This window comes from Aulonocara sp. 'chitande type north' Nkhata Bay, linkage group LG19 (genome assembly GCF_057382095.1).
Source record: "Aulonocara sp. 'chitande type north' Nkhata Bay isolate Kocher_YH1m ecotype deep benthic linkage group LG19, A_spYH_male_GT1.1, whole genome shotgun sequence".
Lineage (NCBI taxonomy): Eukaryota > Metazoa > Chordata > Actinopteri > Cichliformes > Cichlidae > Aulonocara > Aulonocara sp. 'chitande type north' Nkhata Bay.
In genome coordinates, this window is record NC_141362.1 from 30,368,762 (window position 1) to 30,395,239 (window position 26,478).

A 26,478-nucleotide genomic window follows, 5' to 3' on the forward strand; every position below is an offset into this window, starting at 1 on the left:
TGCAGTTGGAGATACAAAATACAAAACTGCAAACACAAAAATGAAAAAGAATCTGTAACTTTTGGCTTTAATTTATCAAACGACAGCAAAACACAGCACCTTTATGACACTTCATTGCAAAAACTCTTTTTTTTTTTAAATAATCAGCCAATAAATAACTTGTATAATGTTTGCAGCCAAAGGAAAAGGAACAGTACTACATGTAAACTACATAAAATTTTTCTATAGGGGTGAAACCAGACCAGCATGCAGTTCATACAGGCACAGGTTTGAGTAATGTAAGAATATTAATTACAAATAAATAAGTTACTGCTGGGGCATCTAAGTACTTTGTTTTCATGGTCATCTCTTGTACATGTTGGCTCACCATCACGGCTTAAGCCATTTGAGCCAATGTTCATCTTATCTGCACCTTACTATCATAAAATGTAGCAATACACTTATAATAATCTATCTATCATACTATCAAACTAGGTCAGAAGTGACTGAATTTCAATTTTCTTGGAAAATACATGGCACAAAACTTGTCATTTAATTTGTCTATGTTTTCTTTTTTCTTTCTGTCTTTTCCTTTCTTTTCTCCTCCAGCAGCTGCTGGCAGTTTAATGGTGTGGGGGATATTTCCTTGGCTGCCCATGTCCATGCCTTTATGATCACAGTGTAACCATCTTCTGATGACTGCACCAGCAGGATAATATTTGTTCACCTATTTCTAACAAGGAATACTTAATAAAATTGCAGGTAAGTGCAAGATAAAGAAAAATCACTAACAAGCCAACAATCTCCTTTGAATAGCAGTTAAAGATACTGAACATGAACTATCCCTTTCTGTAGCTGCTTCTAAATACACATCCTCTTCCACTTCTCTTGCCTACGGTTTGCCACAAGGTTATGTTTTAAGCCCCAAAATCTTTCTGAGCAACAGCTCTCACATAGGTGCTTAGACTCCATTAAAAGTTGGAAGGCTCCCAACATCCTGGTTTGTAGCCCTGACAGATTTGTGTCTAAGGTAATGGAAACTCTAGCACCCCTTGCCACATTTGTTAAATCTTCTATCAGGAACTTTGGAATAACTTGTGACTCCGATTTCACATTGGACAATCAAATCTCTGGTTTGCTCTTGTTTTTATTACTTAAGCAATATTGCCAAGTTAAGTGCCACTGTATCAGGCTGTGAACTGGAAATTGTTATTCATGCATTCATTTTATTTTGTCTAAGCAAAACCTCCTTGGAACCACCCAAGGTTGTTTAGAACCCAGCTGCAGGATTTCTGACTCTTCTGAGTGTTGCTGACCCAGATGCACTGGCTCCCCATTATGTTCACGGTCCATCATACATTGGAGATTACATGCACATGTCCCAAGTAGGTCCCTGAAGTTATGTGACTATAGTGTCTGCTGGTTGTTCATCATAAAAGGCTGAAAACTACGGATACAGCGCTTTTTTAACAGTGCCACCTCCACCCCAGACTCAGGAACGCTTTCCCTGTGGGCGGGAGATCTGTGGACTCGGTTCTCTTAAAGAAAAAAAAACTAAACAGCTGTTACTATTGAATAAAAAACAACGGAATTGATGGAGACGGCTAGCACAACCATTGTAACGAGCTATTTGTTGCATATCAATAAAGTTTATACCAAAAAAAAGTCTACATCGTGCCCTTGGCAACAACCTTTGACCCAAACATTCCCAGCAGGTTACTGGAGCTACTCATCTTTCAGTGTTATTATTTGCCCTCAGCTTTTCCTCTTTGTTCTAGCACTCGGTTGTTGTAGCAGTAATTGTAGCAGCGATGCCGACGAATAAAGCCTCCAACCCTAAAAAGACCAAAGGCGGGTAAGTGTGCGTTTTGTTGTTGTTAGCCGAGCTGAAGTACAAACGGAAACTTGAACTCCTCTTTGGGTTTTGTTTCAGGAAAGAAAAGAAGGAAGGCAAACGGGACTCGAAAACGGACAAAGAGTCGGACGTGGAGAAGGCCAAGGCCAACGCCGTCCTGTGGGAGCTGAGGTTAAAGGCCACCGAGCAGTCCCTGAGGGACTACACCGAGTCTTGTCAGAAGGTGGCACGCGCAAACGAGCATCTCACCAATCAGCTGTACCACGCGGAGAAAGACGCGATCCATACAGCAGGCCACTGGGAGAGACAGCTGGCAGCTAAAGAGGAAAAGGTCCCGGAATAACTCAACTGAATATTTTAAAGCAGTGCCAACCGAAAGTACAATAAAAGCTAATACAAAATTGTCAAACTTTCATATGTTAGGTGTAAATCAGGGGTGTCAAACATAAGGCTGGAGGGCCAGAATCGGCCCAACAAAGACTCCAATCTGGCCCTCTATGACTTTGGAAAGGAGGGCATAAATGTAGGATTTTTCTACTGATATAGACTTCAGACCAAAGATGAAGCCAAAATTAATCAAGTCATAGATAAACAATCAAATGATGGAAAAGTTTCTGTTTTTTCACTATTTACTACAAAAATGTATGCTTTATATCCACAGTGGAAAAAAAATGAATAAGAAATTTAAAGTAAATTAAGCAAACCTTTATGTTTTATAATAGTTTAGGCAATGTGCTACCAGAACGTTTTGAGTAATATTACACATTAATTTCTTATAATTTAAACCAACATTTAAATTATTAGTTGTGCTGACAGATTTCTGTCATTTACTACTGTAGCATTTCTTTATATGTAGAAAACTGAGACTTACTGCTGAAATTGCACTTCTTTTCTTTCATGAAGATATCTCAAGGATTAAATGTGTACTTAAAGTTCTTTCCACCAACAGAAAGGGGAGATTTACTGGACTGGCCCATTTAAGATCAAAGTTGGTAGATTAGGATCATTTCTACTTTCTATATACAACACCATAAAAGACAAAAATAATTTATTGAATAAAGAACAAAAATACTGCCGACCTGCCCTATAATGACACCAACCTCTCTCCCAAAAACCTTGGTAGTCCTAACGAGGATCACCCTGTACAATCACCAGTGCCTAGTGTCCTAATTCCTAGTTCCCATCTTAGCACCCCCGTTTTATCATTATTTCTATTTGTATTTCATTAATTACCTCTCCTTTTCAGCATTCTTATTGCTATCAAGAAGTAGTAGAAATTGTAGCAGCAGTAGTGATGGTGGGAGTGGTGTTATTACTAATGTTATTACTAATTATATTATTATAATTGTTGTTGTTGTGATTTTTTGATATCACATATATTCACATATGGAAAAACATCAGTAATTTCCACATTTTTCTCAAAATTGATTTTTGACTTTATTTTTTAATATGGCCTGTAAATGGTCTGTATTTATAGCACCTTACTAGTCCCTAAGACCCCAAAGCGCTTTACACATCCAGTCATCCACACATTCACACACACATTCACACACAGGTGATGGCAGCTACATTGTAGCCACAGCCACCCTGGGGCGCACTGACAGAGGCGAGGCTGCCGGACACTGGCGCCACCGGGCCCTCTGACCACCACCAGTAGGCAACGGGTGAAGTGTCTTGCAAGGACACAACGACCGAGACTGTCCGAGCCGGGGCTCGAACCGGCAACCTTCCGATTACAAGGCGAACTCCCAACTCTTGAGCCACGATCGCCCCTCAATATGATCAACAATATTTTTTCTTTCTTAATGTGGCCCTAATATTCCGTCGTAATCTTTCACAGTAAAACACTCTCTGTTTAAAAAAGCTCAAAGTGTGCAGTGTGTGGCCCATGAATATGTAAAATTAGGTTGACAGCCCTCATGTAAGTGATCAATGTGGTGTTTTCTTGGATGATTTAAACTGTTACTTTACAGATTTGTGTGCTGGAGAAGGCCTTACAAACTCAGCAGGCACTTGCCCGAGAAGAGAAGGACAAATTGGTGAGTTCATATAAAACTCAGCCACACTAAAAGAAAGACAGGCACTTTCACATCTGGTCCACGAAACATGCTCCACATGCCTAGTATGTACATGGCAGAAAACTCCAGTAGAGCTTGTGATTTACTGTACTCGTGTTAAACCTGTAGCATCACAAAAATGTGCTGCGCTGTGTCTCAACAGCTGTCTTGTGTGCAATTATGTGGATATTTATTATGTAAGAAAACAACCAAACAAAGTGACCATAAAGCAAAAAACAAACCCCACACATTCCAAGTTACATGGTCCAATGTTATTTAAATCCACGTCAGTGGCTACAGGGGGGAAAAGCATAATTTAAAAGTGCTTGGTTGGAGAAAAGCAGTCTCGTTGCTGGTCTTGATGTGTTAACCATACCTCACATATCACACATATCCTTACGCTAAAATGCAAAGGAACTTTTGACTCTTCCATCCCTGCACTCAGCTTCTTATAATTAAAATAAAGAAATTTTGCATTGCTTGCTTGACAAGTGGAGACAAAAAAAAATGTACAGAAAGCCTTTTGCTAGCAGCTGTTTTCCATCCTCCAGCTCTTTTTACATGATGGATGAAAAAAGAAGCCTGGTTTGGACCAACTTAAAACAAGCCTGTTACATAAATGTATGGACCTCTCACATACGATCAGTCAGTGGAAAATTCTGTGGCTAACTCCAGAGATGTGACCCAAAACATGCTGTTTACAGCCCTTTTCTTACTGTAAGGTCACATGAGCTGAATGCTTAATCCTTCCTGGAAGACATCGAGTTGGCCTAGGATGCAGCGTTGGCATATAGGGCCTATTTTTGCCACCCTCTCATGGCTTTCAGTGAAATGTAGAATTCATTTTTTCGTGGACTCTACATGGTCTGGCTTATACTACAGGCCTGCAGCCTCTTTAATTATGTTATCAGTGTTTTTTAACTGTTCTTAAAACCAAGAGGTGACCACGCTTTTGATGTTTTAGCAACCAAACTGTGGAACAGCCTTTCCCCTTCCATCAGGTTGGCTGATTCAGTAGTTTTTGCTAAAAGCTAATTTTTGTAGGTTATTGTTTACATAAACATTCATTCCATAGCTTCTATGTCAGTATGACTGCTTATCTCTGTGTAATGTATGTTTTGATGACTATCCAAACTATTCCAATAGTGATAAGCTGTGTTTTAAAACAGTTATTTTTATAACTGTCCTGCATATGTTCAATTTGCAGCATCAGGAAAAGACATATTTAGGCTGTACTAATCGCTGTGAACTTTAAACTGGAAGGTATTTTTGGAAGGCTTGACCACTTGATAGATCCCACACAGTGAAAATTGCAGATGACGCAAACCAGCTTGTGTAAATACTGTCGAGTGGCTCTCTGAAGTCGACGAATGCGAACGGAGTTATCTGCAGAATAACGATTAGGCCTAACGTTGTAATCAGATGGTTGATAGCCTCTCATTTACTCGTCATGTACATGTTTGTGGGTGCGTGTTTTTCTAGTTTCTCATGACTTTGGTCATTTTGTCACATTTTGCTCAGACTGGCTTCTCCACAGTAGCATCTTGAGGTATTTAGCACGAGTGATCTGTGCTGAAGTCAGTTTGCAAAAGAGCATTGGCCATTTGAACTCCACGATGAAATCTTCCTAAGTATTACAAGCTGCACTTGTGGGATGTTTGCACCAGATCCAGTCTAAGTGGATTTATGCGTACAGTTGAGACATGGCATTTAATACCCAGGATTCTGTTTTTGTGTCTGTGTGTGTGTGTTTGTCTAATTCAAAAGGTCAGTGAGCTTAACATGATCCAGGAAGAAATGAGAAAGATGAAAGAAATAGAAGTCCAAAGGGAGCAGGATATCGTTCACGTGAGGACACACAAAAAAAACCCACAAAAAAAATACTTATTACATGTAAGGATATTAAAATGTGACCAGTAACCATGGTTTTTCATATTCCAGATGAAACAAAGCAGCGATGATGCTTACAAGAAGCTAATGCAACACCTAAGAGAGAAGGAGGATCAGTTCTTAAAAGAAATGGTAGGAAGTCAGGAATATAATCCAAAAATTCTCCCCCGGGTTTGGAACTACACTTACTGGTCAACTTTGTTAGCTATGTCTTGCTAGGACCAGCTTGGACCCCCTTTTGGTTTTAGAAATGTCTTCATTCTTCACGGCATAGATTTAACAAGGTGCTGACATGACAGCAACACAGTTTCTGCAGATCTGTGATGTGAATCTTCCGTTCCACCTTGTCCCAAAAGTGCTCTTCCTATCGGCTTAAAGCAGTCTGGCCATTCTTCTCTCATGTCTGGTATCAACAAGACATTTTCTCCAACAGAACCGCTGCTCACTGCAAATTCTCTCGTTTTTTGGCTGCTGTCTGTAAACTCTAGAGTGAAAAATCCTGAGCAGAGCAGCAATTTCTGAAACACTCAGAACCATTTGGTACCAAATGGTCAAAGTCACTTAAATGACCTTTTTCCCATCTGATGCTCGGTTTGACCAGGTACAAATGTCTAAGTGCAAAAGATGTTGGTGAAAAAGAAGCTTTAATATTGAAAGTTGAAAGAGTGAAAAAGCTGTAAATTTCCCTTCAGGAACGCTTGGAGAAAGAAACAAAGGCATGTAGTCAAACAATGGCCAAGATGGCGGAGGACCACCGTGAAGCCATTGTGTGAGTCCTTTGTTTGTTTGTTTGTTTGTTTTGCTGTCACTTTACAGTCTAATTTTGCTCTATAAATTGCACTGTCATGCAAAGTGCAAAGAGAAAATAATTTACTCATATGAGTGATTATGTATAAAAATAGATTTCGCTAGAACTGATGTTATTTTTTGACCACGCCGGCTCGTCATGTTCCAAGGAACACATCCTCAGCCATGCTGCAGCGAGGAAAAAGTAAAGTGTGTGTGTGGAAGACCATAGTTTATTACTTTTGAGGCCATAAGATGTGCACTGCCTCTGCTGTGTTTAGTTATTTTTTACAGCTCATAAAACATTTACATTGATACTGGTGTGGTCCTGTCGGTTTGATCTTGGTGTCGGTAATTGATTTAATTTTGGACACATGTGGGTGATCTTAAAAAGTCAAGTGCAGTCATTCAGTTAATTCACTTTACGAGGCTTACAAAAGAAAATGTCCTTATTATATTATTGTAATATGCACTACTTAATAACTTTGAAATATGCAGTCATGGTAAAAATAATATTTTCTTTGAATTACATTCAAGTTTTGTGTATCAGGACATCAACAGATGACATATTCGTCAAGGACATCCTTTAATGAACAAAAACCAAGCCAGAACAAAGAAGCAGTGTGTGAAAAACTAAGTACATCCACACCACCTTTATTGTCTGTTTAAAATACACTGAGCTGAAGTATAATGAAATGTGCTGTATGAATAAAATTGCCATCGTCATTTAGCAGAAATAACGTTACTGTGTGACCGTGTGCCTCTTATATCATTGTGGAGGAATTCTGACCCACTTTTCTTTACAATTTTGCTTCAGTTTATTGAGGTTTGCAGCAATTATTCATGCGCAGCTTAAGATCATTTCACTCGGGTGGCGCTTTGACCAGGTCATTGTTAGTCTTTTTCTTTTTTTGGCCATTCTGTTGTAGATTTGATGCTGTGCTCGGGATCATTGTCCTGACCACTGGCATGACCGAGTCAAGCCTTAGCTATCAGACAGATGGCCTCTCATTTTGATTCTAGAATACTTTGGTGTACAGAGGAGTTCGTGGTCGACTCAATGACTGCAAGGTGCCCAGGTTCTGTAAAACAAGCCCAAACCATCACTCCTCCACCACCGTGCTTGGCAGTCGGTTTGAGGTATTTGTGCTGATATCTTGTGTTTGCTTGTCATGAAATGTGGCACTATAAATTATGGGCAACAACTCAATTTTGGTCTTGTTTCTCCAAAAGATATTGTTCTAGAGGTTTTGTGGTTTGTCTAAGATGCATCTTTGCAAACCGAAGTCATACTGACATGTCTTTTTTTAGAAAGACGAGGCAAAGATGCAATACTTTGTTTGTTTGTTTGTTTTTGTACTGAAGTTACATGCTAACTGGGGCCTTAGTAGTCTTTTTTTAATTTCTCTTAGCTGGAACATCTACTTTTGCAAAGATTGGCAACTTCCTTGAGTGTTTTCCACTTGTGAACAATCCTTCACTGTAGAAGGACTTCAGATTGTTTAAAATGAGCTAATAACCGTTCCCAGATTCTCTGAGATCATTGCCGATATTTTTCCTAATTGGAATTGTGTCTACACACATCTGAATGCACCAGATGAACAAACTGCCAAAACCTTTGCTTCTGTGAACATGGTCACATTTCATATCATTTGAGTAGCAGCATCTGACTGATAGTTGCTCTCATGATCTCTGTGTAACTAGTACTTAGTTTTCCCCATACACTGCTTCATCAGCCAAGTTGTTCTTGACTCAGTATAATATGCCATGTTTTATAGATCATCTGAGGTTGTGTTTATCTAATTTTAAGTGCTCATAAAGACTAAACACTGATGCACAAAATCTTAGAACTGACAGGGTTTATACTTTTATTTTCATTTTTTGGACTGTATTTCACAAATAAATAAATGAATATTTTTTTTTGCAGCAGGCTAGGAATTGACTGCAAATACTGCTGAACACAATATCAAGACTGGTGCGTGTTCATAACTGTTGATTCATTTTTCAGTGTCTCTCTTTTATGCTGTAAACTGTTTAGGCGATTGAAAGATGCTTTGCACTCTGTGATCAAGGAGCGCGATTGCCTCATTGACAAGCTGAAATATCACATAAAGGAGGCAGAGGATCTGCAGAAGTTAGCAAAGTTACTGACTGAGGAAAACACCTCACTGGCATTGGACAAGGTATGTTTAAACCAAAGGACAGCAAACACCAGAGTAGCTATTAGGCATCAGCAGTCCCTGGACAGAGGCCATTCATCTCCATAAAGACATTTTAAATCACTTTCAGTTATGAAACACTTGTCAGATCTGTGCAGAATATATTTCAGGTGGTTTTTCCCTTGTGTTGTTTACTTGTGCTGATCCTGTGTATTTTGCTTGTGGTCCCACTCCCACCCCCCTCATCTTCTGACTACTATCCAGCCTCTCAGCGGTCAGTGGTTGTGGTGAGTTTCCACTGGTGTCTGGGTTCAAATAAAGTAGCTTATCCTTGGCCGTTTTCTGGCTGTGATTCTTAAACATAAATAAATGCTGGGCACATTAATCTTACCTCTGATGATGACAGCTAATCAGTAGAGTAAACCTGGCTTACTGAAACTTTGACCACTCACTGAGCAGAACAGGCTGGAACACAAGTCAATATCTGTTCCTTGTTCTACACTGGAATAAAAGTGAGAGGATTTTCTAAAATTAACTCTGTGTTATCCGTTTCCTGCTCACCTAGAGCATGCTGGAGTTGACGGTAAAGGACAACGCAGCACAGATGGGGACTCAAAAACAGAAGCTAACTGAACTGAGGGCCGAGGTGGCTTCCCTGGAGGAGGCCCTGCAGCTCAAAGCCGTGGAGATTGAGCAGCAGGAGAAGAAAGAGAAGGCGAACCTGGTCACCATCCAGGCCAGCCAGGTGGAGCTGGACAAGCTGCAGAAAGTGCTCGCGATGCGAGAAAAGGAAATGAAGCATGTGAAGCAACTGGCGAGCACCATTGTAGCAAAGCGCCAAGAGCTGGAGGAGTTCTTCCATGAAGCACTGGGTCATGTGAGGAAGGAGATCAAGGACAGCAGGCTCCAATACAGACAGGAGGCACTGCAGAGTTATCGTAGGAGGTTTAGAGAAGCCACAGCAGGAAAGATAAAGTTCCCACCCATCCGCACCTTCCATAAAACTGCCCACAGTACCAACTCTGTCTATTCAGACATGGAGGCGGCTGCGACATGGTAGGTGTCCTGCCCTTCTCATCATTTCCATACGCTGTGTGTATCTTCCTGATATTTTTAATTCCTTATGTTTACTAGTGCTGATTCCCAGCTTGTTCAGTGGTCAGCAAACATCTTTGTGGTTCATATTCATTGAGTAAAGGAATTTACACAACAAAAGTGACACTGAAATGTGATTTCATCTGCTTGTCTTGAAGGACGGATCAACCGGGGAGCGAAGTTGAAATCTCTGATCTCACTTGGGAGCAAAAGGAACAAGTGCTCCGGCTTCTCTTTGCTAAAATGAATGGATGCAGAGAAAGGTAATGAAACGCTGCAATTATTTGTTTATGTTTGACTTAGCAAAAGTCGTGCTGGACGCTTTGTTCGCTCATTGACTTCATCCCGATTTTAATACATTCGAATCCTTTTGTAATCCCCCAGAATGAACTGACACTGCTGCGGCAATTAACTCTGAAGAACAAAGTGCAGTGACACTGTGCAGAGGTTCAGTCACAGCTTCTGATGACTCCTCCCTCTTTTTAATGTTTTAAACAGCCATTTTCTCAGCAGAAGAGGATACCATAAAACATCAGTTAGGCTTCAAGCAATTTTCTTTTCCATGCAGCTGCTTAAAAAGAATGAAGAAAGAGTCTGGGCACAATAGTAAAAATAGGCCCAGGCCGCAGAGTCGTGTGCTTGGAAACAAACATCTGGTCACGTCGATTTGCTTTCACCCTATTGGCCTCTCTTCACGTGCACTCGCAGCTTATTTTGTTCTTTGAACACTTGTGGTCAGAGAGCAGCTGGTAACATGATTTTCAGGAAGGAGTGTGCAGGAGAGCTGGATGTATAGGGGCAAGGCAGGCATGAGGAGAAGTATATTCAGGTTAACCTCGGTCTGGCAGCTAGACCAGCAGAATAACACAGAACATTTGGCAGCTGAAGTTTGCAGCATGCAAATCCATGTGCGTTGTGCTGACCCGGAGTAACCCCTTCACTAGACAGGCTGGAGGCCTCAGTGAAAAGACACCACTGTGCTAAAACATGACTTTTCACTGTGAGGTTCTGTATTTAACCGCAACTCCGCATCTTCCTGACAGCCAAGTCAGCCGACAGGTGGCTCTGCCGGCCTCCACTGAGAAGAGGAGCTTCACGGAGAACGATGTAGCCGGGTAAGACGCTGAAGGAATGCACAAGAATAAAAACTGTGCCTCATCCTTGCAATTAAGAAGCCCTTTAAGATTTATTGGTCCCCACATTCCATGTTTAGCCAAAAAAGCAGCGGCTGTGAGAACATGAGTGCCTACATGTGATTTATCAACACAGTGGCATGATGATGACTTTCTTCCAGAATTAGAGAGGAGCTGTCCCCGGCGACCATGAGCACCCCGGCGCCATCAGAGTCCACGCTGCCAGCCGCCCAGCCAGATACACACATCACGTGACCTCCGAGTGGCCTCTGTGTCTCACATTAAACTGTGCTTGCGTGTTTCCTCAAGAGTGTTAACACAACTAGAATATAGGATGTTTGTTTGTGCTTGTTCAAAATATCTTACCGTGCACGCATGTGCGGTGTGGCATGTGAGTGCTTTTGCACGTTCTGTCTGTTGTACCTCAGTTTAAAAAAAGAAAAGAAAGAAAATCTATTTGTGACTACAGAGTGCTGATAAGAACATATGCACCAGGTGACATGAGGATTTCAGTTTGCCCACACACCTTACATCCACTTACATCCTTTCTTTGCGCCTTCCAGCAAGGATGTGACAAGCAGTTGGAACAGAAGTAGCATCTTATAAGCTGAATAGCCGGGTCACCTGTACAAATGACCCCCCACCCACACTCACCCGTGTGGTAAGTGGTTAAAAAGAATGGATGGATAGATGTTTTTTTTAAGTCATTTTTGAGGGGTTTTATCTTTTATTATGATAGAAAAGGTGAAAGTAGATTGGAAAGCTGGAAGAGAGCAGCAAATGGCTCAGGGCTGTTTCAAACCCAGGCCTGTAAAATTTACAGCTTATCGGTCAGTTGCTCAATCCGGTGAGCTATAGTGTTGCCTGTGTATTGATAGATTTGATATAAAGTGTCAGCACATTGACGCTCTCTTATCTGATAAGTCATATACACAATACTAGAAGGTAAGCTTGATGAGTATCAGTACAGTGCAGGTGCAGCATTTGCACATTAAGACACTTGATGAATGGATAAACATGAGGCACGTTTACAGGAAGATGCCTCATTGTGGCAGAGGAGAAAAGGGGGTCATGGGAGGAGAGGTGTAAGATAGCATAATCAAAGGCAACCGGTGTGACTCCAGGCAGCTTTCATTTCTGTGAAACACAAACACAGCAAGTGTATAAGAGTTTCAGCAGGTGCTGTATTTCTGGAAATGACATTGACCCAATAATGTTACAGAACTTTTGGATTGCCTTAGTGTTGTCCCCTCACACAATAGCCACATATACATATCTAATATAAAGCCTTTTAATCTGGGGATTATTTATTTATAACTTGTATTTATGAGCTATTCACAGGTGACATATGAATCTGCTTTTGCAAGTGGAGCGTTTGACGTCTCCTGGTTTACAAGAGTAATCAGCAGCGACTGGATGGAGCATTTAGCGTCCCATGGTAGGCATGGTAACGGCAGGACTTTTTAAGGTGGCATCTTCAGCTTTCCATTGTGCGGTGACGGTTTTGATCTGTGTGTAGAACTGGATGCCCTGAAGAGCAAAAATAAAAGCGTTTACATCACATTAAGACAGCTGCTGTGTTTTTACTCTCACAGGCCCAACGACAGGATCCGTTTGTTTTAGTTGCCACTCACTTGTTTTCCGTAGAAGTTCGTGTCCCCTCTGAAGGATCCCCTCGATCCAGTGAAGGAGAACATTGGCAGCGGCACCGGGATTGGAACATTGACTCCCACCTGCAGAAAACAAGCATTGTCCCTTTCATTTCCATAAGTGTAAGGTTTGTAAAACAATTCCCTCAGGTCCTAAATTGCTAGGGACAAGCGAGACTCAGCTGATGAGAGATGCGGTACGTGCGTGCTGTTTACAAAGCAAGCTTACACGATCGCACAAAACAGAGATAAACCTGTGGCTTTTATTTGATGTGTGAAAACAAAGCGTGCTCTTACGAAAAAGGGAGGAAAACAAAAAATATATAAAAATAAAGTTTTGTTGCGAAAACACCAAGAGGCACGGCATGGTTGGTTTAGTGTGTTTTAAACAACGGGAATAGGTTTGCATACTTGGGCCTTTTGGCAAAGGTGCATGGGAGAAAAGAAAAAAAAACAGAAAAGTAGATGTTTGTTGCATGGAGGTTTGGAGACGAGTACGGCACATGGCCTGCACAACATTCCCCGACATGTGAACAGCAAACACAGGGCATAACTAGGCTCCACAGGCAAACAAACAGGATGGCCATGTTTTTACTTAACTGTTAAATACGCACCTAGAAATCCCTTTTGAGATTTAATTTTAACAATTCTCACCACCAACTCCCCTCTTCCCCTGAATACTACCTGGAAAAGTTTCTATGCATCCCTATTTTTATTTAACAGAAGCATATTTGCTGTTGCTATTTGCGACTTTCTTGGGTGTGGATGTGGAGGGGAAAAAGGGGGTTGCTTAAGGTGTGCATTTTGGGTAGGGAGCAAATAAGGGTATGCTCAACATGGAAAATAATTGTTTTTATTTAATGTGTGAAGGCTTTCAAACAAATATGATGTTCTCTCCGCTTGAGATGGTGCATAGAAACGACAGAGCGGCGTGAATGTCTCCTTTCTCCCTTGAACGAGCTGCACATTTGGACGCAGCGGCCACTCACCTGGCCCACATCCACCTCGTGAGTATATTTGCGTGCGGTGGCACCGTTTGTGGTGAAGATGGCTGTACCGTTGCCATAGGGGTTCTTGTTAACCAAACTGATGGCGTTGTCCAGGGAGTCTGCCTCCAGAACGACCAGCACGGGCCCAAAGATCTCCTCGGTGTAGCACTTCATCTGAGGCTGAAAGAGCGCACAACGGAGCACTTTCACAGACTGCAGACATCTTTGTAATATCACTCACGTGCAAGTACTTTTAACACATGAAGCCTCATACTGTGACGTTGCCGAGGATGGTAGGTCCCACAAAGTTGCCGTTCTCGTAACCTTTGACTTTAATATTTCGGCCATCCAGTAGCAGCTTTGCTCCCTCCTCCACGCCGCTCTGGATCAGACTGCAGACTCTGTTCCTGGCTTGGGGAGAGATCAGAGGCCCCAGATCTGCACCAGGCTGGTCTCCTAGCAGGGCCCCAAAAAACAAACAGCTATAAGGTTACACGTTCTGTCACTTGACTAATGCGAACAAACTATGGGCACTGACATTTCGTTGGCCACAAAAGCCAGGACAAGGGGCACTTTGAGGCACTCCCTCTAAAATGGATTCTTGCGGGTTTCCTGTGTAATGTACAAATTAAACTTCATATCGCTGTAAACACACAGACTCATTCTCCATTTTACTTCACATCAACTTCTTTTCTCATAGGATTTGATCCTCTAGACCGCCATTTAGGCCCGAGCCGCAGATCTGGCCACAAATTTGCAGCATGGCTGACTCAACAAACCCAGCTGACTCCCAATGTGAAGTTACAACAGGCCATAAGGCGAGAGGTGAGGTTAGGGCGGTGTGGGTGGCCCCGAGATGAATAAAACCAAAAAGGACCTTGGGGGAAACGCGCTCAGGAGAACAGGAGAGGCCGAGGTGAAGGCGATGGGGCGTGGTACCTGCATCCACGCGCAGAGCTTTGGCACGTTCCACCAGCTCCGGCAGCCAGCTACGCGCCTCGCCCACCAGTATGGCTGTGGACAGAGCCATGCAGCGTTGTCCCGCTGCCCCGAACGCCGCGCCCACAAGCTGGTTCAGAGTGTTCTCCTTGTTGGCATCAGGCATCACCACACCATGGTTCTTGGCTCCCTACAGTACACAAGAAGTGGTTAGCCCTTTGCCGTTTGATCTCCACATTACAGCAACTGGTTAGTCACAAGCAGGGACATAAAAATCAGGGAATTAGATCAGAAACAAACGACCTACAAATTTCACATTGTAAACTTGGTCCACATTTCAGTCCACGTGAGGCAATGGAACATTTCCAGTTCGCAATCTGGGCCTTTTTAAATGTGATGCACAGCTGCACCATGCACATGCACTCCTCAGTACCATTGGGCGACACAAACACTTGAAACTGTTGGCCAATGCTGCCACCTTCTGGATGTTTAAAGCACATGTCAGACATTAAAACTGTTGCTCACCATGTTGGACTGCACCCTTTTGCCATTTTTAGAGCCCCTCTCATAAATATACTCCCCTGCTTGATTTGAGCCAACAAAGCTGATAGCCTTGATGGCCGGATGGTCACAGATGAAGTTCACAGCTGTAAGAGGAAGACAGTTACAGAGATGACTTAAGTAATGGCAGGTGATTACGGTTTATGATTTAGAGCAAATGTAGATATCTTCATTGTTACACACATTGTTTTTCTGCCAAGATAACTACATTTTCTATCTGAATGATGGATTTAAAAAAAAAAAAAAAAAGGATTTATTGGCGGTAATTTGAGGCTTTAAGCTTATTTGTCGAACATCTTTACATCTTACTGTAACATTACACAGCCACCAGCTCTTACCGTCGTGTTGGCCGTGGATGATGTTGAGCGTTCCATCTGGAGCGCCAGCATCCTGCAGCATCTTAGCCAGCAGCATGGCGCATGTGGGCACACGCTCCGAGGGCTTCAGCAGGTACGTGTTGCCACATACCATGCCCATAGGGAACATCCACAGGGGGATCATAGCCGGGAAGTTGAAGGGGGCAATGCCGGCACACACCCCAAGGGGAAGGCGATAGGTGTAAGTGTCCATGTCTTTGGAGATGGAGGGCAGGGTTTCCCCGAGCATCAGGGAGGTGATGCTGCAGGTGTGTTCTACCACCTCTGCACAGAAAGAAGTATGAACCATAGTATGGTCAGGTTTAGCAATTAAAGGATGACTGGCATCTTTTCATTTCACGAGATTTTGTCCTTATGTTCAACACCCCTGGCAGTAGTTGGTTATTTATGTGCACAGGCACGACATTTAAACAAAAGCATGTGTGTGTCAGCTGCTACACCAGGATAAAGTTAGCAAAGGTAGATATCGTGATCTGCATTTTATTAAAATGATGATTCAAGTATGATGTAAACATGAAATATTTTTATTATAATGACAACTCCAGCTGTCACAGATACATTATTTTTTATTCTAAGCCAATTTATACAACTACGTCAATAAAAAAACCGGGCATATGAAGATGATCTAAAACATCATCTCCATGAAAGAAATAACAGACATAACAAACCACATCAAATCACTGAATTTGAACTAATAATTTTTTCAGGAGCAACTTTGTTAGTTCACATATTACTAAAAACTCATCTCCTTACTGTCCCAGGCCAATTGTTGCATGTTATTTACTATCATAGAAAGGCCTAAAAATATCAAAATTTAATCTTCCACAGAATCAGTCATGTAATAAACCACCCTCTGTCCCGCTTGTCCCATATACAAGATGAAACAGATTAACAGATTCCTGTAAATGAGTTAAGAGCCTACACAAAATGCAAATATTTAACCACTTGTTGCTCAATGACAAAAAGGACATTGTATGCATGTGTGTGTGTCAGACACACTTACGCAATCCTCTGAACACATCTCCCTCTGCATCTGCAAGGGTCTTCCCCTGCTCCACTGTGATGGCCTTGGCAAGTTCTTTCTGAAACGCATGAGGACGCTGTATCAGCTATATAGCCTAAAGTCAAGTTTCACTCAAACAAGAGCTCTGAACTACTGTGGACGGACTAACATGCTGTCTGTCCATCTGTTCATTCATCCATCCAAGCCCACGGCTGGAGTGGGGCTGGATACGAGCTGTCATATGGTGAGAGGTGGGGTGCACTCTGAACAAGTCACTAGCCTATTGCAGGGCTAACGCAGAGACATAGCCAGTCTAAAATCTCCAGTTAACCTAACACGCATGTCTTTGAACTTTGGGAGGAAGCCAGAGTACCCAGAGAGAAGAGGGAGACCTAAGAACCTCTCTCTGTGAGGCAACGGTGAGTCCACGCTCTTGTTTGATTCATTAATTAAACAAGGCTGAATGTGTTTTTACTTTCAGAGCACCTTACGGTGACTTACAATATTGTCCTTGATAAGCTGCTGATAGCGCAGAAAAACCTGCTGTCGAGCCAAGATGGAGGTCTCAGACCAGGAGCGAAAGGCTCTGGAGCATGAGTCTACAGCAGCCAGCATCTCCTCCTGGGTGGCTTTGGGCACGCGGGTGATCACCTCATTGGTAGCCTGTGAAAGTGGAAAAAAGTCATGATCTCTAAGCTGGATTTTTTTTAAACACTAAAAATAAGTGCTAATTTATACTGCTCATTCAATAATGCCAAATCTGAATCTAAATGTTGACGTGGGATGCCCATCTACACAAACCAGTCTGGACCAGTATGTCCAGGTTAAGCAACTCCATACTGTACAAGCACAGTGTGGTGAGGCATCAGTACACACTCACCTCAACTAATAATGGATGTTGCCAAGAAATACTAGAAGTACTTACAGGATTGTGAATATCCAGCCATTCTGAGGACTTGGATTCAACAAACTTCCCATCAATAAACAGTTTGGTGGTGGGCTGTGAGGAAAGATATCAGCATTTACTCGTAGGGTTGATTATCTCTGAAATGTATTACCAGATTAACAGTTACTCATAAGCACTCACCACAGAGGAGGAGTAGCACAGTCGGCCGACTCTAAATGGAACCTGTGAAAGCGGCACAGCAGGGAGTCAAATCGCTAAAAGTAGCAAAAACTGCAGTATTTATCCATCCTAGAAGTACAACGTGCTGTTTCATTTGCACATTTTGTCAACCAGCTGCAGCCTGTTGGCCGATTAGATTAATGTGCAACTACTGAGTGTGGAGTTGTGAAAATGGGGACAAAGTCAAGCTGAGTGAAGCGGACTGAGAGAAGGAATGCGGTCCAGGCTGCAGGTGCACGGGTAGACTTCTTTGCGCTTAAATGCACCTGCAGCTGAACACGAGTAGAAAAACTTTCTTCATGTTATAAATCAGCTCTTGAAGGCATAAAATTATTATGATTACTTTTAATCCTCTTAAGATTTTTGAACTGAGGAAAAACGTTATTCCTCCCCTGTAAAGGAATGCACGGACATAACTTCTGCAGGACACTGTGTCAACAATCAGAGCTGACCACACGCTGCCACTTGCACTTTACCTTGGTCCTGAACGCTGATCTCAGAGCTGTTGACGCCATTCTGGGATATCATGTAGTGATGTGTCCTGTGTGTCGAAGCTTCGAATCGTGCGTCGGGTAATCGCGGGGGCGTTTTTCTGAAGCGCGTATCGAGGCTTGCTTTGATTACGTATGCAGTGACGTTCGAGGCCTCGCGGGCAGTCCGTACCACGTGACTGATTCAGGGACTGGTTCATCGGTTCGCGCCAGATTCGAAATAACATGGGCAGGAAAACAGCTGATTCCCCATCACACCGTGTTGTGGAATTGGATTACGTACGTGCTACATAGTTACTTGTGCATTTCTTCTTCGATGGAACCAGCAAGGAAGAGATTTTTTTTTTTTTAATTTTGTCTCTCCTAATAAAGTATGCACACAGTAATAAATATCACAAATGATAAACACCAAAATATAAATAAACAACACTACACATCCTATAATCTGATTTCTGTCTTTTAGTTTATTAAAAAGTGAAGCACCAAACACTAGTTTGTGTCATTATCCAGATGTACATAAGGTTTACACATCATTATAATCAAAGAGCCCGCTTCACTTGAATTGTCCACTTGATGGCGCAGTAGAGCAAATGAATCATCACAATGCTTCGAACCATGAGTCGACCAATTGGATGGAAAGCTTCAGTTCATCATGAGGCTTCATCTCACCATCACTAATATCATGTGCTACGCCGAACTGATTTGACCCACTGTGCAGGCAGGTAGCGCGGTGGCCAGCAGAAGACAGCATTCAGCTTTCCACCCCACAGATGTGAATCACCTGTGGGCGGGCTCTGGGGAAATTGAGGCTTCCTAAAGGCTCCAAATTCGCCCTCTCACTAATAACGCAGCGTGATTGGGTTCTCGAGATTGCCTTCTGTCCAATCACGACTCCAGCTTTTGGATTAAACCCGCCCTAGCTATGGAACGCCACAAACTATTGGCTAATTAAACCAGTCAGTTCTCCTGTCAGGAAGTGTGTCTCAGCTGAGCTGTATCCACACGCAGTTTTGAACAAAGTGGGACTTTGCTGTAAAGTGTGTGATCCTTAAGCGATCAGTGGCCCTTATCCAAAAGATTAAAGTGTTATCGCAGCCAGCGACAATGCGCTTGTCGTTAGCCTGCCTCGCTAAGGTACTGTCACTGTTCGCCGGGTGTTATGTGTGCATCAGCTGCTTAATTTCAACCATATGAAGCCCAATGGTGCTTAGTCATGGACCAAAGAGTAGGTAGGAGGGAGTTTAGGGGACACATCCTATTGGCTGCTCAAAGTGGATGAGATTTTTTGTAGAAAAAGTACTTGCAGTAACTGATCCAGTCTAGTCGAGGGAAATCTACAGAAGTATGGCAACTCAGACTAAGGTGAACCCACTGCATAAAACCACAAAGCAAAACTGACTTTGTTTCCAAACTGACTTAACATTTTCTGTTTTCTGTTCAGCCCATACTTCACGGATACTTCAGAAGCTCCTGCTCCTGGAGGGTTCGCATTGGTAAGTCATGCCCTGGGAATGTTCAGCTAAGCTTTGGTGTAACTTTTTTTTTTTATCACTAAGGTAATGAACTTGTTTGTGCACCAGCTTTTGCTCTAAAAGGTGTTGAATATGACCAGCTTCCAGTCAATCTGATCAAAGATGGAGGGCAGCAGGTACAGTGTGCAGACAAACATGACACTTTCTGCATGATTGCTTGAATATTAAAGAGTCCAAAATCCTGCTAAAACAATATGAAGTTTCTTAACAAGGTGCTGTCTTAAACAATAAAACCATGCATTTCTTTTTTAAAGTCATGTGTTAGTCTGACAGTGGCTCTCTCTGTGCCAAAGCTTACTGAGGAGTACAAAGCGCTAAACCCCATGCAACAAGTGCCTGCAGTGGAAATTGATGGCATCACTCTCTCTCAGTCGGTGAGTCTGCTTCCATAACACTGTCATGTTATCTTATTACATTTACTGAATATTTTGGTAATACTGGTAACAGTTCTAGTAAAAACCTGACTTGTTTTCTAACCTTTAAGCATTTGCAGGTAGTTACTTTGTAATTTCAAATAAAATACATTAAAATTCCATTTAATTACACCTTTAGTCGGTGTATTTTTAATTACACCATGTAACATTAAAAAAACGTTACCAAAATTCTTTTGTTTATGTAGCTGGCAGTGATCCAGTACATCGATGAGACCAGACCAGGACCCCGTCTTCTTCCAGCAGACCCAAAGGCGCGTGCCCAGGTTAGGATGATAAGTGACCTCATTGCCTCGGGTATACAGCCCCTGCAGGTAAGCAGAACACAGTCCACAATGCCATCAGTTCAAATCTCTACTCTGGTTCACAAAAAATCCATGCTTGCAATGTCAAGGTCAACCTGCAAGACCAGTAACTTTATCTTTTTTTTTTTAATTCCTGGACTTCGCAGAATTTGTATGTAATCCAGAAAATAGGAGCGGAGAAGATGCAGTGGTCTCAGCACTTCATCGATCGTGGTTTTCAAGGTAAGCGGAAGCCTGTCATCTACTCCTCTATGCTTCGTTTTAATTTTAAATGCGGAGAACTGCACTCTGAAAACACTTTGTTTTACACAGCAGATGATGAACACAGAGTTGCCTCTATAAGTGCACATTTTTGCTGTCATTACAAAGCGTGACTCATCAGCTTAACCATCCTGCTTTGCTTTAATGTCGCAAGCAGGAAGGCTTTTAAAACTGACGATGATGATTAAATCAACAGTGATCCATTCCTGAGAACTTAACACAGAAGTACAAACTTTTCTGTTCTCCCAATATTTACATTTCCAAACTTTCCAAAGTAATAATCTAGTTCTGCCCCACATTTGACACCCCTGCTCTATACATTAGAAACATGAAGTGATGAGAAAAATTCCAATGTGTTTTACATGCATGCGTTATTACCCCCAGCTCTTGAGCCAATTCTGAAGCAAACAGCGGGGAAATACTGTGTAGGCGATGAGGTAAGAACATGAATATATCACAGGACAACATCTGGGCAATTTCCAGCACAAAGATTACTTCTTACTTTCTGCTTCTCTTTTAGATTTCCATGGCAGACATCTGTCTGGTCCCACAGGTCTACAACGCAGAGAGGTATGCTATGAGAAGTTTCATAAAACTGCAATAGAAGCGCTACTTTAATAGAGATGGGCTTTCCACAAAATCCAATTTACATATTTTCCCTCTGGCGTGCAGTGCTGTTTCTCTGTCTAGTGCGTTTTGTTCGAGCTGACCAGCATTTAAGATGGTGGCTATAAAAACATCTGCCTTGTTTTAAATATGATGGAACCAGATGAAACTAGTTGTGCCACAAAGCGTCAAATAATACATTTGGAAGGTTAGCAGCAGCATCTCTTTCCAGAAATCAGAACAATTTACTTCTATTATATTCAAGAGAAGGCAGAGATCCCAAAACATGATATAACCTCGAAACAGCCTGTACAGGGAAGCATCACCACTATGTTTTTAATGTCTACAGGTTCAAAGTGGATGTGGGGAAGTATCCAACCATCAAACGGCTAAATGAGGCTTTACTTGAGATTGAAGCTTTCCAAGTGAGCCACCCATCACGCCAACCAGATACACCTGATGATCTGCGTGCTTAGTACAAAGCCACTGAGAAGTTGTTTGTGTTAAATAAAATGACTGAAAAGCGACTCTGTTCCACTGCAGTTACTTTAAATGACAAGAAAGGTTCAAGTAAAAAAAAAATATTTATTAGTATTTTAGCATGAAATTGAACTATGACTTTAATTTGCCTTTTTAAAAAAAACAAACAAACAAAAAAACAAACAAACCACCATACAGATACGTGGAGAGGAGGTACGGGACAATAATGTGTTTAAAAAAAAAAAAAACCCCAACGCTCAGATTTGCTATGCAAAGTGGAAAACCTCTCGTCTCACTGTTCGCAGCGCGTTGCCTGATGGTGATTTTCGAAGACACATAATAAAGTAAAAGAATCACACAGGAGACACATGAATAGAAAGTCATTGCAACAAAACACAAAGCAGAAGAATTAGTCTTCCAGACAAAACGCTCTTCTCATGTCTGATCACATCACGGGCCATGGTGGCTAAAAACTGTTTCCAATTTGGACTCATTTGTCAAAAGGAATCTCCACGGTGCATTTGATTGTGTCATCATAAAAGGAACCAGAGCAGTCCGACCCACCAAACACCAGCAATGCACACTGGATTTTAACATTTTCACCCTGTCCATGTGTCCCAGTGTCTCTTAGGATAGCGCTGCCCAAAAGCATCATGCTGTGTCCAGCACGAGGCCTGGAGCAAAGCAGGGGAGACACCAGTGAAGTCCACATATTCATATCTGGGGGAGAAAAGAAATGAAGCTCGATTAAAAAGCAGCTGATTTCATCAATATTGATGCTTCGTGCAAAATAGCAATAATACTGAAGGAAAAAAAAAAAACAACCTGCTCACCTGTATTAAAGATGTGAACATCCTGCAGGGCTCCAATTGCACTGCACCCTCCACTGACTAAAATCCTGTTGTCTGAAACTGGGAGTGCTGCATGAAACCTGTCAATTAATATATAAAGAGGTTTTATCTGTATCATTGTTATGGCCAATCTTTACATATTCTTAAATATGAATTATGTTCAGCTAAAAGAAAAGAATAATCTCACTAGGATGAATTTTGTGTTAAACAACATTAAAATTGCACTTGACTCTTTCTGGGATGCCCAAGGATACTACAACCAGATGGCTACATGGATGACATTTATCAAGGTTGATTAGTTTACTCACCCTCGAGGCAGCGGTGGCATGTTCCCACTCTTCACAGCTGTGTACTCCATAAATCCTGCACTCAGTAGGGAAAATGTAAGAATCAGTGCAATCCTGGACACTCTGTTTCAATCTAAGGCGGTCAGTGGCGGTCTTTATCTTACCCAGATCTAACACATGGAGGTCGTTAAAGTAAGCAGCTGTCTTGCGTCCACCGAATATGATCAACTTCTGAGACAGAAGCGTAGTCGTGTGCCTGTTAAAAAGCATGAAATTAGCATTCCTGAGAATTAAGAAAGCACTTAGGGTACAGTAAATTTACTGAAGACTGACCCAAACCGAGGCAGAGGTCTGTCCCCTTCCACAATGGGCTGGTACCAGAGTCCAAACTCTGGGTTGAAGATGTATAGAGCATTACTGCAGGATTTATCCCCTGAGGAAAGGCTTGACTGAACTCCTCCAAAGACAAAAAGTTCTTTTTTGTAAAAGGCTGCAGAGTGATACGCTAAATTTGGAACGCTGCCTTTTGCCTTAAGGATGGGAAATATCCACAAATACAGCAATGAAAAGAAAAGAAAAAACAAAGAGCCTATTTCACATACACGTACATGCTTTTAAAGAATGTGAAAACGCAGCATGTTAACAACAAACCCACATTGACAAGCTTCCACTTCCAGGTCAGAGTATTAAGGATGTACAGCTCCGTGTAGCGCCGACCCTCCCTCAGGCCACCGTAAACAAAGACTGCTCTAGAGTCTGGGTCATAGGTTGCAGTGTGTCCTCGGGCACAGGGTGGTTCAGGTCCAGAAGCAGAGGAGTTCAGCGGGAACCAGAAGTCACCGTCTGAAAAGAGGTCAGGTAACGATTAAGTACAAATGCTTCCTCCACCGGTGCCGCACACCTTCACTCTAGTGACATGCTTTATAGATACAGGGAGCTAATATACATATATGGCCAGATGTATATTCAGCAAAGTCCACTGACCCAACTCGAGCTTCCACAGGGAGTCTTTGCAGTAGTTTTGTTCTGAAGTCTCCCCTCCAATGAGGATGGCAGTATCAGGGTCACTCAGACACATGGTGTGGCACCAACGCTTTGACGGACACGCTGAAACTAATCACAAATCTTTGTAAAAGCCACTTCTGTGCAATCCTGTGTAATCCCAATATTTTTTTCCTTTTTGCCTCTGACCTCCTCTGTTCTCACTCTTTATGAGCACAGTCATTTCTTCTTGACCGTTTATCCCGGATGACCTCATCTTCTTAGGGGTCGAAGCTTGGTCTACATCCTCTGAGAGGCTGTCCACGTCCTCAGAGCTCCACCTCAGTTGGCCTCTCCTACCAATGACTGTACGTCTGGGTGTCTTTTCCTTCCAGTCACACAGAGCGCACAGCAGACCTGCGTCAGTTACTGCCCTCACATGCAGACACTAACATACACCTAAGGATAACACTCACTGTAGGCCACACTGGAGGTTTATTCCCCACAGCGGAGTCACTGGTGTCGACTTTATTGACTTGGACCTCAGCAAAGCACACGCTGTCGCTCCTGTCGCTCAGGTGTGAGGTCTCAGAAGTCACCTGGATTTGTATTAATTGAACAATCATGACGCTCGAAAACCAAAGTGTGCATTCCCACTGAACTATTTTGGCCCCGTTTATCTCACCGTTTCACTTTCAGCATCTTGGGTGTGTAATGTGGTGGAATGATCGGTCACATCGTGCCCTTCGGGGAACAAGCATTTCCTTTGAACCAAAGGGGTACTGCTGAAGACGCTGGAGTTGTCCTGTGGCTGGTCACAAGTCTTGGCAAGAAATAAGTGAAATGCCACTATGCAATATCAGCTACAGACTGCTTTTTTGTTTTAAATCCCACATATAGGCATGATGCCTAGCACTCTGACGCAAAGAAAGCAGGGAGTGTAATGGAAACTAGCACAAAGAAATGAATATTAAATGACAATATATGCCATAAAGCTATTTATAGCAAGGTGAAAATGGTGGAATCAGATTCTGTTTTCCAAGAGTTATTTATAAAAAATAAAAAATAAAAAAAGCAGTCAGCATAAGATATTAGGTTAAACTTCACCTTCCTTTTAGGCTTATTGTATCTACTCAGTACAGGAGTTGGATTAATTGCATTCAGATAAGCTATATTTGCCCTTTGCATGCTATAACCTGTAGCCTGAACAGTTTGTGTGTTTTAAAGTGAGGCTATATGTAAATTCCCCACTGCATTTAACCATTAGTAAAATAACCCAGACTTTCCCCACACAAACATGAGCTCTACGTGAGTTTTTCCGGATCTGGTCGCGCTAAATACTTGTGTTTTGTACCTCTCCAGAGACTGTGAGTAAAATCTTGCCATAAACTCCCCTCCTGCCCCTCTCTGCAGCCACTTTGACCATCTCTGGGCTCCAGTCACCTTCCCAAGTCAGACACCTGAGCACAAAGAGATGTCAGCAAACTCTAGTTTACAAATTCACAACCTTGCGGCTACTTCACGAACCTAAATTGAGAGGACAGAATCCCAATTTTCTGAGCTGGTACTTCTGCACTGACCAGAACCTCGACTGAAATTGTGGTCAAACTGCATTCCCACTGTCCCAGACCGAAGATGACCAGCTGCTTAGGAAGAGGCAGCGGGACATGGACTTGAAAGCACCTCCGGTTAGATTTGCTGTGAAGAGTGAGTCCAAGTAGTGATTCTTCGCGTCCTTAATAATCTGTCAACATGGTTTTTTAAAATTATTATTATTATGTATTTATCAAACGACATACCTAATAAACTGGCGGGGGACGTCACGCAAAGACCAAAGGACATAAAAATTCAGTCTCCCCATGTTGTTTTACGGATCCAATACGTTCTGAGAGCAGCAAACATCGGCGGTACTTAGATCTCCAGTGCTAACCTCTGATTGGCCGAGAGGAGCTCGAGGCCGTGGTGAACACGCACAGGTGAGAGGTCAAAGTAATTAAGTAATAGGCCCCCTAGTGGATCTGCTGGTTGGACTCCAGATGCCTCACTGCCTTTCTATATGTCTTTGGATAAAGGGAAGTCAAGTGTATGACTGAACATCTATCCATTCGCTTAGCAAATTCAAGATCTTTGTCTCATAACAAAAATAAAAATAAAATAGTTACAATTTAAACTCTAAACACCAAATATCTGCTATCAGTATTTATTATGGATCTGTGCGGGCTAACTGAATAGACTTTCAAAGTCATTTCATTGTTTTATAGACACACAATTGATTGGCATGATCAAATTTCGTCAGTCATATTTGCTTCACGTATTATTGGTGATCAAGTGAGAACCTCCACTGCACTAATAGCAATATCAGATGAGAGTTCTAGCTTCTCTCATCAGTAGGTGAGAGTGGGGCCGCTTAGGTACGAGGTCCATCCAGGAAATGTGGCTTGTGGCTACCATCTCTACTACTACACTGTTTTCCTCATGTTAGCACTTATAGTTTTGGGGGGGGGAATTATATGTGGGACAAAGAAACTTCTGAGTGTATTAGACTTGTGTTTCAGCCATCTAGAAAATGGCTGATATCTGAAATTTTCAAACAGTGAATGAACTTTTATTAAAAAGACTAATCGTGCACTGTGGTCGTAAAGGGATGGACATGGT

At 42.2% G+C, this 26,478-nt stretch overlaps 4 protein-coding genes across 7 annotated transcripts; 2 read left to right on the forward strand and 2 right to left on the reverse strand.

Annotated features, from left to right (window-relative positions):
• Nucleotides 1-1,649: 1,649 nt before the first annotated feature.
• On the forward strand, nucleotides 1,650-12,501 carry bbof1a (basal body orientation factor 1a). Its single transcript, XM_086274107.1, has 11 exons — nucleotides 1,650-1,834; nucleotides 1,913-2,165; nucleotides 3,808-3,873; nucleotides 5,659-5,739; nucleotides 5,833-5,913; nucleotides 6,474-6,550; nucleotides 8,606-8,750; nucleotides 9,292-9,782; nucleotides 9,980-10,084; nucleotides 10,865-10,936; nucleotides 11,116-12,501. The coding sequence occupies exons 1-11, from the start codon at nucleotides 1,791-1,793 to the stop codon at nucleotides 11,207-11,209; spliced, it is 1,509 nt and encodes a 502-aa protein (XP_086130233.1). The 5' UTR covers nucleotides 1,650-1,790; the 3' UTR covers nucleotides 11,210-12,501.
• On the reverse strand, nucleotides 12,121-18,878 carry aldh6a1 (aldehyde dehydrogenase 6 family, member A1). The gene is made up of 13 exons (XM_086274106.1): nucleotides 18,767-18,878; nucleotides 18,075-18,119; nucleotides 17,560-17,601; nucleotides 17,398-17,472; nucleotides 16,974-17,135; nucleotides 16,473-16,551; nucleotides 15,431-15,733; nucleotides 15,057-15,178; nucleotides 14,532-14,721; nucleotides 13,867-14,048; nucleotides 13,593-13,772; nucleotides 12,589-12,687; nucleotides 12,121-12,484 (listed from the first exon to the last, which is right to left on the reverse strand). The coding sequence occupies exons 2-13, from the start codon at nucleotides 18,111-18,113 to the stop codon at nucleotides 12,380-12,382; spliced, it is 1,578 nt and encodes a 525-aa protein (XP_086130232.1). The 5' UTR covers nucleotides 18,114-18,119; nucleotides 18,767-18,878; the 3' UTR covers nucleotides 12,121-12,379.
• A 188-nt stretch (nucleotides 18,879-19,066) lies between these two features.
• gstz1 (glutathione S-transferase zeta 1) lies at nucleotides 19,067-21,751 on the forward strand. 4 transcript variants are annotated; one of them, XM_086274108.1, is made up of 9 exons: nucleotides 19,067-19,223; nucleotides 19,531-19,582; nucleotides 19,670-19,737; nucleotides 19,876-19,995; nucleotides 20,241-20,366; nucleotides 20,504-20,579; nucleotides 21,003-21,055; nucleotides 21,139-21,188; nucleotides 21,574-21,751. In XM_086274108.1, the coding sequence occupies exons 1-9, from the start codon at nucleotides 19,194-19,196 to the stop codon at nucleotides 21,698-21,700; spliced, it is 702 nt and encodes a 233-aa protein (XP_086130234.1). In that variant the 5' UTR covers nucleotides 19,067-19,193; the 3' UTR covers nucleotides 21,701-21,751. The 4 variants fall into 4 exon arrangements, with proteins under 4 accessions (XP_086130234.1, XP_086130236.1, XP_086130235.1 ...); XM_086274110.1 differs by having other exon boundaries at nucleotides 19,070-19,223; nucleotides 19,915-19,995; XM_086274109.1 differs by lacking the exon at nucleotides 19,067-19,223 and adding an exon at nucleotides 19,262-19,451.
• On the reverse strand, nucleotides 21,531-25,798 carry LOC147307357 (uncharacterized). Its single transcript, XM_086274105.1, has 13 exons — nucleotides 25,623-25,798; nucleotides 25,351-25,521; nucleotides 25,178-25,283; nucleotides 24,509-24,646; nucleotides 24,300-24,422; nucleotides 24,034-24,211; nucleotides 23,827-23,955; nucleotides 23,498-23,685; nucleotides 23,176-23,372; nucleotides 23,007-23,098; nucleotides 22,864-22,918; nucleotides 22,538-22,635; nucleotides 21,531-22,424 (listed from the first exon to the last, which is right to left on the reverse strand). The coding sequence occupies exons 1-13, from the start codon at nucleotides 25,682-25,684 to the stop codon at nucleotides 22,195-22,197; spliced, it is 1,767 nt and encodes a 588-aa protein (XP_086130231.1). The 5' UTR covers nucleotides 25,685-25,798; the 3' UTR covers nucleotides 21,531-22,194.
• Nucleotides 25,799-26,478: the final 680 nt, after the last annotated feature.

Coding starts and splice junctions, on each gene's coding strand:
- bbof1a (XM_086274107.1), top strand. CDS start 1,791: ATGCCGACGAATAAAGCCTCCAACCCTAAAAAGACCAAAGGCGG. Junction 6,551..8,605: donor GACCACCGTGAAGCCATTGT/GTGAGTCCTTTG, acceptor TAAACTGTTTAG/GCGATTGAAAGATGCTTTGC. Junction 10,937..11,115: donor ACGGAGAACGATGTAGCCGG/GTAAGACGCTGA, acceptor ACTTTCTTCCAG/AATTAGAGAGGAGCTGTCCC.
- aldh6a1 (XM_086274106.1), bottom strand. CDS start 18,113: ATGGCGTCAACAGCTCTGAGATCAGCGTTCAGGACCAAG. Junction 17,473..17,559: donor TGTGCTACTCCTCCTCTGTG/GTGAGTGCTTAT, acceptor CTTTCCTCACAG/CCCACCACCAAACTGTTTAT. Junction 13,773..13,866: donor CCATCCTCGGCAACGTCACA/GTATGAGGCTTC, acceptor GCGCTCTTTCAG/CCTCAGATGAAGTGCTACAC.
- gstz1 (XM_086274108.1), top strand. CDS start 19,194: ATGCGCTTGTCGTTAGCCTGCCTCGCTAAG. Junction 20,580..21,002: donor CATCGATCGTGGTTTTCAAG/GTAAGCGGAAGC, acceptor TATTACCCCCAG/CTCTTGAGCCAATTCTGAAG. Junction 21,189..21,573: donor CAGGTCTACAACGCAGAGAG/GTATGCTATGAG, acceptor TAATGTCTACAG/GTTCAAAGTGGATGTGGGGA.
- LOC147307357 (XM_086274105.1), bottom strand. CDS start 25,684: ATGGGGAGACTGAATTTTTATGTCCTTTGGTCTTTGCGTGACGTCCCC. Junction 24,647..25,177: donor TACTCACAGTCTCTGGAGAG/GTACAAAACACA, acceptor TTTCTTGCCAAG/ACTTGTGACCAGCCACAGGA. Junction 23,373..23,497: donor GGAAGTGGAAGCTTGTCAAT/GTGGGTTTGTTG, acceptor CCCATCCTTAAG/GCAAAAGGCAGCGTTCCAAA.